Source organism: Orycteropus afer, unplaced genomic scaffold (genome assembly GCF_000298275.1).
Source record: "Orycteropus afer afer isolate SDZICR_OR568_19922 unplaced genomic scaffold, OryAfe1.0 scaffold00051, whole genome shotgun sequence".
NCBI classification, from domain to species: domain Eukaryota; kingdom Metazoa; phylum Chordata; class Mammalia; order Tubulidentata; family Orycteropodidae; genus Orycteropus; species Orycteropus afer.
This window is the reverse complement of record NW_006921638.1, coordinates 1785291-1797593: the sequence shown is the minus strand read 5'-3', so window position 1 is coordinate 1797593 and position 12303 is coordinate 1785291. Positions and strand designations below refer to the sequence as shown.

Below are 12303 nucleotides of genomic sequence, written 5' to 3'. Positions count from 1 at the left end.
AGAGGCTGTCAGTACCCAAAGTATTTTTATTGCTATATTAGCAATGGATTTTTGGATATGTTTTTAAGGGCCACATAAAAATAGATTCAAGGAACAGATTAAATTGAAGTCCTAGATTAAAATGTTTGGTTTAAAGAATTTTCTACAACAAACTTCATGTTTATGTATGAAAAGTTATATAACCTTATATGAAAATGTCATGAACTATTTTCTACACTATACTAAATGTATTCCCCAAGAGGGAAAAAATTAAAATATCTAAAATATATTAGATTAAGATTACAAGACCATCAAAGATCTTTTGAACATGCATCTGTTTACAGAATTAACAGTATACAAAATGTTTATTTCATTATGGATCATAAAGAAATGAGTTGGTGACAGCTATCTTTGCACAACATTATCAACTCACCTTAACCACAAGCATGTCCTTGGTATGTGTGTAAAAGAAGTATGTTCATTTATCCCTCATCAAATCATCCACAGGTTTAGTTAGAAGTAAAGATGAAGGTGCAGAAATGTGAAATATGTCAAGTGTGTTTTTTTTCTTTCCTTCAACTAACATCCCAAGCGTGGCATAAGTGGCCTAAAATTATAAAATACATAACTGGGCTTTTAGTAATCGAAACTGACTACTAGAATGTAAATTATATAGCCAAATTAGCACATCAAATAACAAAACCAGCCATTAAAGCAGGGTAAAAAGCATTAATTGTTTCATATATGTGAGGTTTTAAATCATTTAATTTCTATAGAAAAATTTTATTCACAATACGTGACAGAAATTGCCACAGGAATGATATACTGATTGCAATAAGGTTGCATGCAGCAGCAGCTTTGTAGTTTATAGCTATTTTTGTTTATAAAAATTAAACCTCTCTAGTCATGCTTATCACATGGTCTTAGATCTGTAATGTAAATGAATAAGGAATACCATATAGTTCAAAGAGAAAATGTCTCATCATTTTGAATGTGGATTATCTGTAAGAAACATGAAGTATACTACTGAACCCTGAAACATGCATGTCTAGATTTGCTTTTTGTCCAATTTCAGGCTGTCTGTAATTACTTCCTACTCATATAATACCAAGAGGATCCGCCTGTAATTGTGGTTGTATCAGCTGAGGTTGCAATGGTGGTGGTAACTGAAGTGGTACCATTGGTTCCACCAGCTGTCCTGGAATTGAAGGGGGTGGAGGAGCCACAGTGTTTGCAGTTTCTACAATTTCTCCATTGTAGAAGAAAAACTGACATTGTTGAATGAATGTTTCAACAACAGATTGATGGATCTTAGTGGTAGACAGAAACTCTCTATTTTCAAAATCAGGTCGCATCAAAGTTGGCCAAAAACAGATGGATAAGTTGTCTGCTGTCATTAAGTTGATTTTATTTTGCTGACTAACCCTGAAATCAAGAAAGGAAGAAACACTTAAAAGTCAATCAAAACTCACTACAGTTATAGAATCCTACAGCTTAAAGTGATTATTTAGCTTTACATCTTAACTTCAAATTTAAAATATTTTTTCTTCTTATACATTTTACTACATTCTAGTAACAGATGTGGGAGCTCTGGTGGCCTAATGCCTAAGGCATTTGACTGCTAACCAGAAGGCTGGCGGTTCAAACCCACCAGCCCCTCCCCAGAAGGAAGGTTGGGCAATCTACTTCCATAGTGATACCATCTCAGAAACCCAAGGAGTGGTCGCTATGAGTTGGATGCAACTCCACAGCAATGGTTGCATTGCGTTAGTAACAGATGTCAGTAGTAAAAAACCATTTCTTTATGAGATTCAAAGATAGCGTTTTTAAAAAGTTGCACCTTAAGAGTGTTATAACACACGTATACCTTGTATGAAAAATCTTTCCTTTAGAGGTGATATGATAAATTTTAATGCATATCTAGCAACAGAAAAAAATTCTAATTGGATATCCAAATGCCTCGACTATAGTGAGATATGAAGACTCGATACTATGGACACCATTTCTTTCAAATCGTTTTGGAAAAGTAACTATATCACATACCATTACCAAGACAATTTTCAACTCTCCATTAGTTTCTAATTTCCAAAAGAATCTTTTTACATTATCTTGCACAATGATAAACTTTAATTTGAAAGGCAATAGTTCATAAAAACACATTGCACCTTAAGGTTCTTCTTAACAATTATAAAAGTATATAAAGTATAAATTATAATAATAAATTAGCAACTTACAATTAATTAAAAATTATTAAATTACTATAAATTAGTAATTTACAAATGAGAATATATTATTAACTTATTTATATCTGGTCTTTTAAGTACATGTGCAAGCATCAAAAATAATAAACAAGGAAAGTAAGCTGCGAATTTTGGATTATAATTCAAAATTGCTAAACTAGGAGGGATTCCCTCATTTCACACCTTAAAAAGCAGCCCCAAAGTATGCAGGGTTAACAGGAAAATCTTATATTTAAATTAAAAGACAAAAAACCCACACTTTTAATCCAAAGCAAAGGAACCCCCTAAATACAGATGTTCTAAGTGTGAAGTAAAAAATATGGCCTAAAAATATATGCTCTATGGTCAAAGTCACTACTCTTTGTAAAAAGTGCCTAAATTAAAATATTCAGAATTAAATCAACCTTTGTTAAAATATCTTGGATAGTTCCTAGGCCCAGTTTGATGTTCTATGTAGCAGGCAAGCACTAGGTTCTGGAAATACCCACAAAGTAGAAGGACATGCAGCATGTGCATCAAGTCTAAGCGAATTCAGACTTAGAAAGTATAAAGGTACCAAATCAGTTGGAGCTAAGGGTGGTCAGGGAAGATTTCCTCAACGAGGTAAGGTTTAAGCTAAATCAAGAGTGATGGGAGGAGGAAGAAAAGTTGGAAGAAAGAGTAATTCCATCAAGAGTGGTTCTCAATTTTAACATGCATTACAATCTCCTGGTGAGCTTGTTAAAACAAAGATTGCTGGGACCTACCAGAGTTTCTGATTCTCTATGTCTAGTATCTGGCCTGATATATGGGAATTGCATTTTGAGAAGTACTGAGGCAGTTGTGTTAAAATGTGATGAGGGACTAGGCATTTACTTGATACTTTTGGTTAACTGTTACTAATTCAATACACTTGAAGTTTAATTGTTTGACTGTATGGGAGGAAAAGACAGGAGATTTTAAAAAGTCAGAACAAGACCACCTAATGTTAGAGAGTTTGGATCAGATTCTAATTTAATCAGAATAACTGTTATAGAAGGATCTTTTATCATTCTAGCACCAGGATCAAGGGAAGATTAGGAGGAAAGGTTAGCTGGGAGATAGCTCAATTAAAAAGAAACAGGAGTTCTCTAAATGGAGAAAAAATAAAACCTGAACTAAAGCAGTAGTAGAGTTAAGAAAATGAAAAGCTAATTAGGGGGGGAAAAAACCTGATTTGATTCATTAACTCCCTACATGGAGAGAGGAAAAGACAGTACAAACAAACAGTAACTCCATGGATTAGTTTAGCAGACTTTGCAATTTCTCAATCATCCACTATGCATTTATTTGTTTATGATTCATCTCCTATACTAGAATGTAACCTCCATGAAGTAGATGTCTTTTTCCACTGTTATGTCTCTAGCACTTAGAGAGATCTTAGCCCTCCTAAGTTTAGTTAAGTCTGAGCCTGTTACCTGTTACTCCTCTGCTCAACTCTCCAGCAGCTCCCCAAATGACTAAGAGTAACAGACAGCATCATGCAATGCTTCTTTCACTGAGAAAGTCTTGCTCCAAAACAATGTCAGATGAACTCCACAGAGTGCTTCGTGACACAACTGATTTATACTCTAAAGCAAATGCCTTGTCAGTACCACATTTTGAGGACTAAAGCTAGTCAACACATTTGTTTCTCATCTTTTTTTAATCATACCACCAATCATTTATATGGTACTGCTTTACTAAAATAAATAAATAGTAAATTCCACTGCAATATGAATGATGTATGCTGGTATTTTCTTAAGAAGGTACATTTTGGGCTACAAAAAAACACTTACACTACACTAATAGCAACAATAAAATTTTAAACATCAGCTAATATTCTCTTTAAAAGGTACCAAATAAAGTGTGCTTGGTTTGGGCCTTGGCATTATTAGTTTTTCTTTTTTTAAAAAAAAGAAAGAAAAAAAAAAAGCCCCTAAACCTTCATTAAAATGTTAAAGAAGACCCGCTGGTGCAGCAGTTATGTGCTCAAGTGTTAACCAAAAGGTTGACAGTTTGTGTCTAACAGCCAGTCTCTGCAGGATAAAAATGTGGCTCCTTCAATTAAGATTACAGCCTTGGAAACCTTATGGGGTATAGTACTACTCTGTCCTATAGGGTCACTATGAGTCAAAAACAAAGTAAGGACAAAGGATTTGGTTTTTTGGTATAGTCCTGGAATAACTTAGGAAGTGCTATTCTTCTCATTTTATAGTTGAGAAAATCAAGACTCAGCAAGAGAAAAGGCAGTATCTTTTTAGAAAAAAAGCACAACTTTAAGGTCAAGATATTAAGGACTGAAATACAAGAATCAGTGTACTGCATTTTAGGTAATAGGCTAGTTAGTAATATAACTCAAGTTTTTAATAAAATTTCACAACAAAAATGAGATATACAGAAGTAACACATTATGATAGAAAAAACATAAAACATAAAATTTCGTGTGTCACTATTTTGTGACTTTAAAAATATAATTTATCTTTAAGCCTCAATTTTTCCAACTGCAAATAAGTTGACATGATTAATTACGTGTGACTTTTTACATAAAATTCTAAGATTCTAAATAAGAAAACTGTTAAAGGATGTGTGATTAAAAAATGTACTTATATTTACTATTTATATAACAGTACAGATACTGAAAAAATTCTATATTTTTTAAAGAACAATTTGATTAAAACTCTAAAACAAGAAAAATAAGATTATCAATTTATATAATCATACATTTGGATTTGTAATGAGTTTTATTTGCAAAACCAAAACAAGTACCTGTTTAGATGTGTTATTACATATCTGAATACTTCATAGTTTACAGGATGGAATTTCTTAACAATTTCTTTCAATGCATGAAGACGTTCTGTTTTATCCAAGATTTCTGTAAAATTAAAGTGTTGGGCATTTGTGTGAAAATAGTAAGTTAAAAAATTGATTTTAAAAATATTTGTCTCTTACAGTAAGCGTAGCAGGAAGCATTATCAATCAAGAAATATGTTGGAAGCATATTATGATGGATAAACAAAAACAATGATTCTCAAACTTCCAGAAGCATCTAAATCACCCAGGAAGCCAGCTAAAATAAAACTCATTATTCTCAGGTGCTGCCCCCAAAGATTCTGATTTTATTTAGATTTAGAGGAAAATGACATTGAGAAACACAGTTCTAGTAAGCTGAATTTTTATTAGCTTTGCAATCTAGAGTATGACTGATTTTAACATTTAACAATCATTATCCAAGAACTGCAGCTAACATCCCCCTCAAAAAAGGAGATTTATACTTACTTGCTGCTTCCAATAGCTCTGGATGAAGAGAATATGGAATTAAAGGATCTGGCAGATCAGCAAAAAATGCTTTAAGAGCTCCAGCTACAGCATTTACCGTCACTTCCATTGATACTAGATTGATATTATGATCTAAAAACAAAAAGTAAAAATTTTAATTTATGATGCATATAATAAATCTTAATTTATTGTGGGAAGAATAAGCTAAACAGGTGCTTCCAGATCCAAAGACATTCAATCTTCTCATTGAAGATGTTATTTTACAGGTGTAAAGAAATCCTTTCCTTACTGTTTTAATTTAATTTGCCTGACAAACTCACAAATTTCTAATGAACTACACAGATCAAAGATGAGAGAACAAAACAAGAAGCATTCTGTTACAATCAAAATGCTGGCTTATTGTATATGAAAGAACTTTAACATTTACTAATAGTCATCAAGGAGCTCTGGTAGCATAGTGCCTAAGGCATCTGATTGCTAACCAGAAGCCTGAAGATTCAAACCCACCAGCCATTCCTCTAAAGGAAGGTTTGGCAATCTACTTCTGTAGAGACACCACCTTGGAAACCCAAGGAGGGTCGCCATGAGTCAAATCCACTCAACGGCAGTGAATAACTGAGTGAGTAAATACTCATCAACTTTTGTTTACATAAGTCATTTAAATGTGGCCATAAAAAAAAGAAAAAAGATAGGAATTATATATATATAAATTCTAATTTGGACCTTTGAACTATTATATACTTATTTTTTTTTTATATAAAATAGTTTAAATTTAAATAGTAATTAGTCAAGTCCTAAGTTAAAAGCAAGCCTTCACTGTTGTTGTTGTTATATGTCATCGAGTTGGACACCTCAACCCATGGCGGTGACCTCTCCTTGGGTTTCTGAGGCAGTATCACTAGGAAAGTAGGATTGCCCAACTTTCCTTCTGAGGAGTGGCTGGTGGGTTTGAACCGCCAGCCTTCTGGTTAGCAGTCAAGTGCCTTAGCCACTATGCTACCAGAGCTCCCAAGCCTTCACCACTGATAATGAAATTGTGCCAATATAGTAAAGCTCAAACCGTTTTTCTAACAAGATTCTTAAAAAAACATGATAATGTAACTATACAATACTCTTCTGCAGCCAGGCATATAGATTCAACAACCAACATTTTTTTTGCCAATTCAACACACATAAATCTTCAATTTAACTATTTCACATGGTTAACAAGTATTCTATGATGCATGGGTAGCTTCCTCTCTTTTTAAAATGATAAATAATGCTACGAATGAATGCCTTTTGTATCTTGGAATGGTTATACAGACTTCTGTAACAAAAATTTCTACAAGTGGAATTTCTCTAGCAAAACTAATCTAAATTTTAATAGACATTTTCTAACTGCTTCTCAAAAAGCATCCAGTATATAAGATACATAATACCCTACCCCCAATTTTTTTTACTATAGTAATAAATAAATGCAATCATTTAAAAATCGATAGAGGCTGAGAATATTCTCATATTATTTGTTAGTCATTTTCTTCTGATGTAAATTACTTAATCTAGCTAAGTATTCCATACTCTCCTCAAGTTAACAGTTTTTCTCCTGAATTTGTTAGTTATCCCACCTTACCTTCTCGTACAAAATGTCTACATCTTTAAGCAGTCAGTTTATCATCTTGTTCATGTTTTCTAGGTTTTATATCAAGCTTCTTGTTGTTGTTATGTGCTGTTGAGTCGGACCCGACTCACAGCGACCCCTCTTGGGTTTCTGAGGTGGTATCACTACGGAAGTGGATTGCCTAACCTTCCTTCCGAGGAGTGGCTGGTGGGTATGAACCACTAGCTTTCTAGTTAGCAGTCAAGTGTCTTAGGCACTATGCTACCAGAGCTCCTTTTGGTAGTCTAAGACTATAAAATTATCCACTCATCTACATTTAAAATTTTGATCTCATATTAAATTCTATATGAGAGCAAAGATTTAAATGTAAACAAGTGGCTATTTAATAATTGTTTTTCCTTTCTGGTGTTTGGTATTAATGATAATGCAGTATCGCGTATGTACCAGTACTTGTTTCTGTTGTCTACATGTTATGTGCGTGTTTCAGTGTACTTCCTTTCCCCAGTGCCATCATGCTGGTCACAGACTCTTTCCATACCATCCTTCCCTTCACCCAATTCAACATGTAACCCCCAACTAGTCTGAAATTTTCCCTCCCTTTCCCTCCCCTCCTCGGTAACCAACAAAGTGAATTTCCTTCCCTGAGTAAAACTTGACTTTACAATAATGGGCTCACACAATATTTGTCCTTCTGTGATTGACTTATTTCACTCAGCCTAAGTTCCTCCAAATTCATCCACGTTATGAGATGATTCATGTACTCATTATTCTTTAATATTGCATAGCATTCCACTGTGTGACTGTACCATAGCTTGGTTATCCATTCATCTGTTGATGGGCATTTAGGTTGTTTCCATCTCTTTGCTATAGTGATAGTGCTGCCATGAACATGGTGTGCATATGTCTGTTCGTGTCCTGGATCTCACCTCTTTAGGATATATTCCTAGTAATGAAACTGCTGATCAAATGGTATTTCTATTTTCAGTTTTTCAAGGAAATGCCATACCATTTTCCATAATGTTTGTACCATTTTGCAGTCCCATCAGCAGTCTATGAGAATTCCAATCTCTCTGTAAGCTTATCAGCATTTGTTATTTCTGTCTTGTTGAACTTTGCTATTATTGCTGGAGTGAGAAGATATCTCACTGCTGTTTTGATTTGCATCTCTCTAATAGCTAATGATTATATTTCTTCATGTGTTTGTTAGCCACCAGTATCTTCTTTAATGAATGTCTGTTCATGTCCCTTGCCCATTTTTGAATTGGGTTGTTTGTCTTTTGGGTACTGAGGTGTTCAAGTTTTCTATAAACTTGTGAGATTAAGTCCCTTGTCAGATATGTCATAGCCAAATATTTTTTCCCAATCTGTAGGTTCTCTTTTTACTCTTTTGAGGAAGTCTTTCAATGGGCATAAAAATTTAATTTTTAAAAGGTCCCAGTCATCTAGCTTCTCTTCCACCATCTGTGCCTTTTGGGTTATGCTTGATAGCCTATTTATGACATAGATAGGCCCCTAGATTTGTTCCTATTTTATCTTTGATGAATTTTATAGTTTGGCTTTTACATTTAAGTCTTTGATCCAACTTCAGTTTGTTTTTGCGTATGGGGTGAGGTATGGGTCTTGTTTCATTTTTCTGGTGGTGATAGAGGGCATCCTTGTATGGTTCCCATTCACAAGGGGAATGTTCTGAGTCTTTCTCTGTTAACAATAATGTTGGCTGTTGGCTTTGCATATATGCCCTTTATTATATTGAAGATTTTCCCTTCTATCCCTATTTTGCTTAGATTGTATTAAAATTGTATTTATATACACAAATTTTATGTAACATTTATAATAAATATATATATATATAAAATAAAGTTTTCCCAACATGAAATACAAAGATGCTGATCCATCATAAGCCAATTTATTCCTTTTCTAATTCTGATGATGGATTGGTATGGATTCAGTTATAGTCTTTTATTTGTGAGACAGCTATGAGTTAAGGATATATATGAACTATAGGAAGAAACAGAGTGAAGGCACATGGGCCATAAAATAATCAGTTTTACTTCAAAATATTTGTTTTCAATGATTTCCTGTAGTCTTAGTTTAAGACATAGCTTCTCATCATTTCTAAAACAATCTAGTCTCTTCATTCCATTCCTCTGAACTTTGCTTGAACACTAAATAACCTTTTTCGTCAGTATCACATTCCGTATTTACTGGCTCCTCTTCAGATTTTACACTTACATAAAAAAACATATAGAGTCATCTTCCATTTTTTTTTTTCTCTTATTGCACAAGAAGTTTCTTATGACTTATTTCCATTTTGATACTACCTTGTTGTTATGTGCCGTGGAGTCGGCCCCGAATCACAGCAACCCCTCATTGGATTTCCGAGGCAGTATCACTACAGAAGTAGGATTGCCTAACCTTCCTTCTGAGGATACTACCTAATTACTTATAATTCCCTAGTACAGGCAGGCCCGGAGCTATGGACTCCTACTTGCTCTTAAAGCACAGCTCTGAACCAGTTCAAACTGGTTCTATCATAGCCAACAAAGTGCAACAGGAAAAGAGTTGAATTTTATAATTTGATAATTCATCATAGTAACTGCAACAGAAAAAGTTATGGGTTGAAGTCCTGGAATGGGAAATTCAGAAGAGTTGAGTAGTAATTAGCCCTTTCTAGAACATGGTATCTGAGACTGGATTACTGGCAGGACTTTGTGGAGAGCCATGTACATTCTAAGTGGTGTGGTTGACTGCCATCTCTGAACAAAGCAACACCATCTCTGAGCAAGGGAGCACCATCTTTGAGCAAGGCAGTGCTATGTGGCCTCAACCTCCATTTTTTGTATATGTAAATGTGCCCTCACCTTGAACCACTGAACCAATGCCGCCTACTCACAATAAAGTCTTCACAATCACCTTCACTTGCTGCATGTGTAACTTTTAATCACTGCAAAGGCTTCCAGGCTTTTCTTGTACTAAAGGCTACATAACAACTCTATGAACCTGTTCTGACTGATCTACAAATTCTTAAAGACACACTTAGGAATGGATCTCATTTGCAACAGCTTTACTTAGCTCCTTCACTCAAAAAAAAAAAAAAAAAAAAAGCTCTATAAAGTATTGACTTTCCTTCTGGTGTGCAGTCAATAAGCTTTTTTTAGTTCTCAGGTTCCTTGACATTAGTATCTGTTTATTATATAATTCACTTCATAATCCCCTCCCCTTACTTTCAAATTGAAATTAACCTTCCCACTATGAAATTTCTAATAAGGAAAACAATAAAACAATGGTTCTATCTTACATAGTTATCTTTTTACCTTGATCAAACTGCTTTTGAATATTGTCTTGATCAGTTTTGTTCCCACTAACACGGTACAGTCCTTCAGTACATAACCCTAAGAAAACAGAGAGATATACATTCTTTTATAAACACATGTATCTGTATCAAAGTATGTACTTAATCTAAAGTACAACTTAATAAGTTACAATAATATGGTGGCAATACATTTTTAAGAATAAAATATTTTGAGCATTTCATTTTTAAAATAAGTTCTTAATGGACTTTTTTTTATTTTAAACCATTTAAGACATCCAGTCCAGACAAGATGAGTAGACACATTTCTCCATATTCCTCCTACTAAACAGGGCTAAAAACCTTAAATAAAACACACATATATAAATAAATAAACAAAAAACTCTGAATGGTGAAGAAAAGAAAGTTAACTGGTAGGGATACCTTTGGGACAACAACACTACAGAGTGGATCTCTTGGGTTTTCTATTTGACTTCTACATATTCCCAGACTTGGCAGTGAAGCAGCTCAAATGCCAGAAACACATTTGAGCACAGGCAAAGAATAACAAGAAAAGTCTGCTCTTTCTAGTCAAAGAAATGAAAAAAAAATGTACAGCCCAGCAAGACAAAACATTTTTGACAATAACCACCTACTTCACCCAAACACTATGAAATCCTGCTCCTCATCTCTATTAGTGAAGGCTAAGTGGGGAACTTGAACTTCTACTACTGCCCGGGAATAACAAGGTACCTATTCCTGCCCTCCCCCCTAGTTATCAGCAGGGGCTTAGTGGAAACCTGAAATTCTACCAACATCCCAAGGTAAGAGGCACTACTCTTCTCTGCCTTGCAGAGGTCAGAAGAGGTCAGTGGACTTTCAGTGGGGACTTCTACACCAACTTGGCAGTAACAAACCACATAATATAGTATTATATGCCACAAATCCCAAGGAATCCATAAGAAGGCTATTAAAGTTAAAAAATAAATTCAGGAAAATTTACAGGATACAAGATTAACACAAACTAGATGGATTTCTACATACTATCAATGAATAAGCTGAAAATGGGGGCAAAAACCTAGTTCCATTAACAATACTATCCAAAAGAATAAAATAATATTTAGGGAATATATTTAACAAAGGAAGTATAACATTTGTCCACTGAAAACTACAAACTACTGCTGAAATAAATTAAAAACCTAAATAAATGGAAAGATACCTGTTCATAGATTGGAAGACTTAATAATGAATAGCAATACTACCCAAAGTGATCTACAGATTCAATGCAATCTTCATCAAAATCCCAAGGCTCACTTTTGCAGAAATGGAAAGGCTGATCTTTAAATTCATATGGAAATGCAAAGGATCATAAATAGCTAAAACAACCTTTTAAAAAAAAAGTAAATACAATTTCTGATATCAAAACTTACAACAAAGCTATACCAACAACAACAACAATTACAAAGCTATAATCAAAATAGTATGGTACAGGCATGAGGCTACACATATAGACCAATGGAATAGAAGTGAGAGTCCAGAAATAAACCCACTGGCCAAACAACTTTCAACAAGGGTGCCAAAACCCTTCATGAGGGAGGACGGTATCTTCAACAAATGTTGCTAGGTTGGCTGGATAGCCACATTATATATAGAAATTAACTCAAAGGGGATCAAAAACCTAAATATATGAGCTAACACTGTAAAACTTTTATAAGAAAACATAAGGCTAAATCTGCATGACCTTAGACTTGGCAATGGATCCTTAGAATACACACAACACCAAAAACACAAATAAAAGAGAAACAAATAATTTGGACTTCATCAAACTTAACCCAATTAAAAAATGGGCAAAATACTTAAACAGATACTTCTCCAAACATATATAATAAACGGTCAATAAGCATGAAAAAATGCTCTACATC

At 34.1% G+C, this 12303-nt stretch overlaps 1 protein-coding gene across 1 annotated transcript in view; it reads right to left on the bottom strand.

Moving 5' to 3' along the window:
• Positions 1-1076: 1076 nt before the first annotated feature.
• ARHGAP5 (Rho GTPase activating protein 5) overlaps positions 1077-12303 on the bottom strand; it is a 67235-nt gene continuing 56008 nt past the window's right edge. Inside the window, exons 3-6 of the mRNA XM_007938530.2 lie at positions 10407-10484; positions 5496-5627; positions 4986-5091; positions 1077-1404 (exon numbers count right to left, since the gene is read on the bottom strand). Of these exons, the coding sequence (XP_007936721.1) occupies positions 1077-1404; positions 4986-5091; positions 5496-5627; positions 10407-10484 (644 nt within the window). The remainder of the gene's footprint in view (positions 1405-4985; positions 5092-5495; positions 5628-10406; positions 10485-12303) is intronic.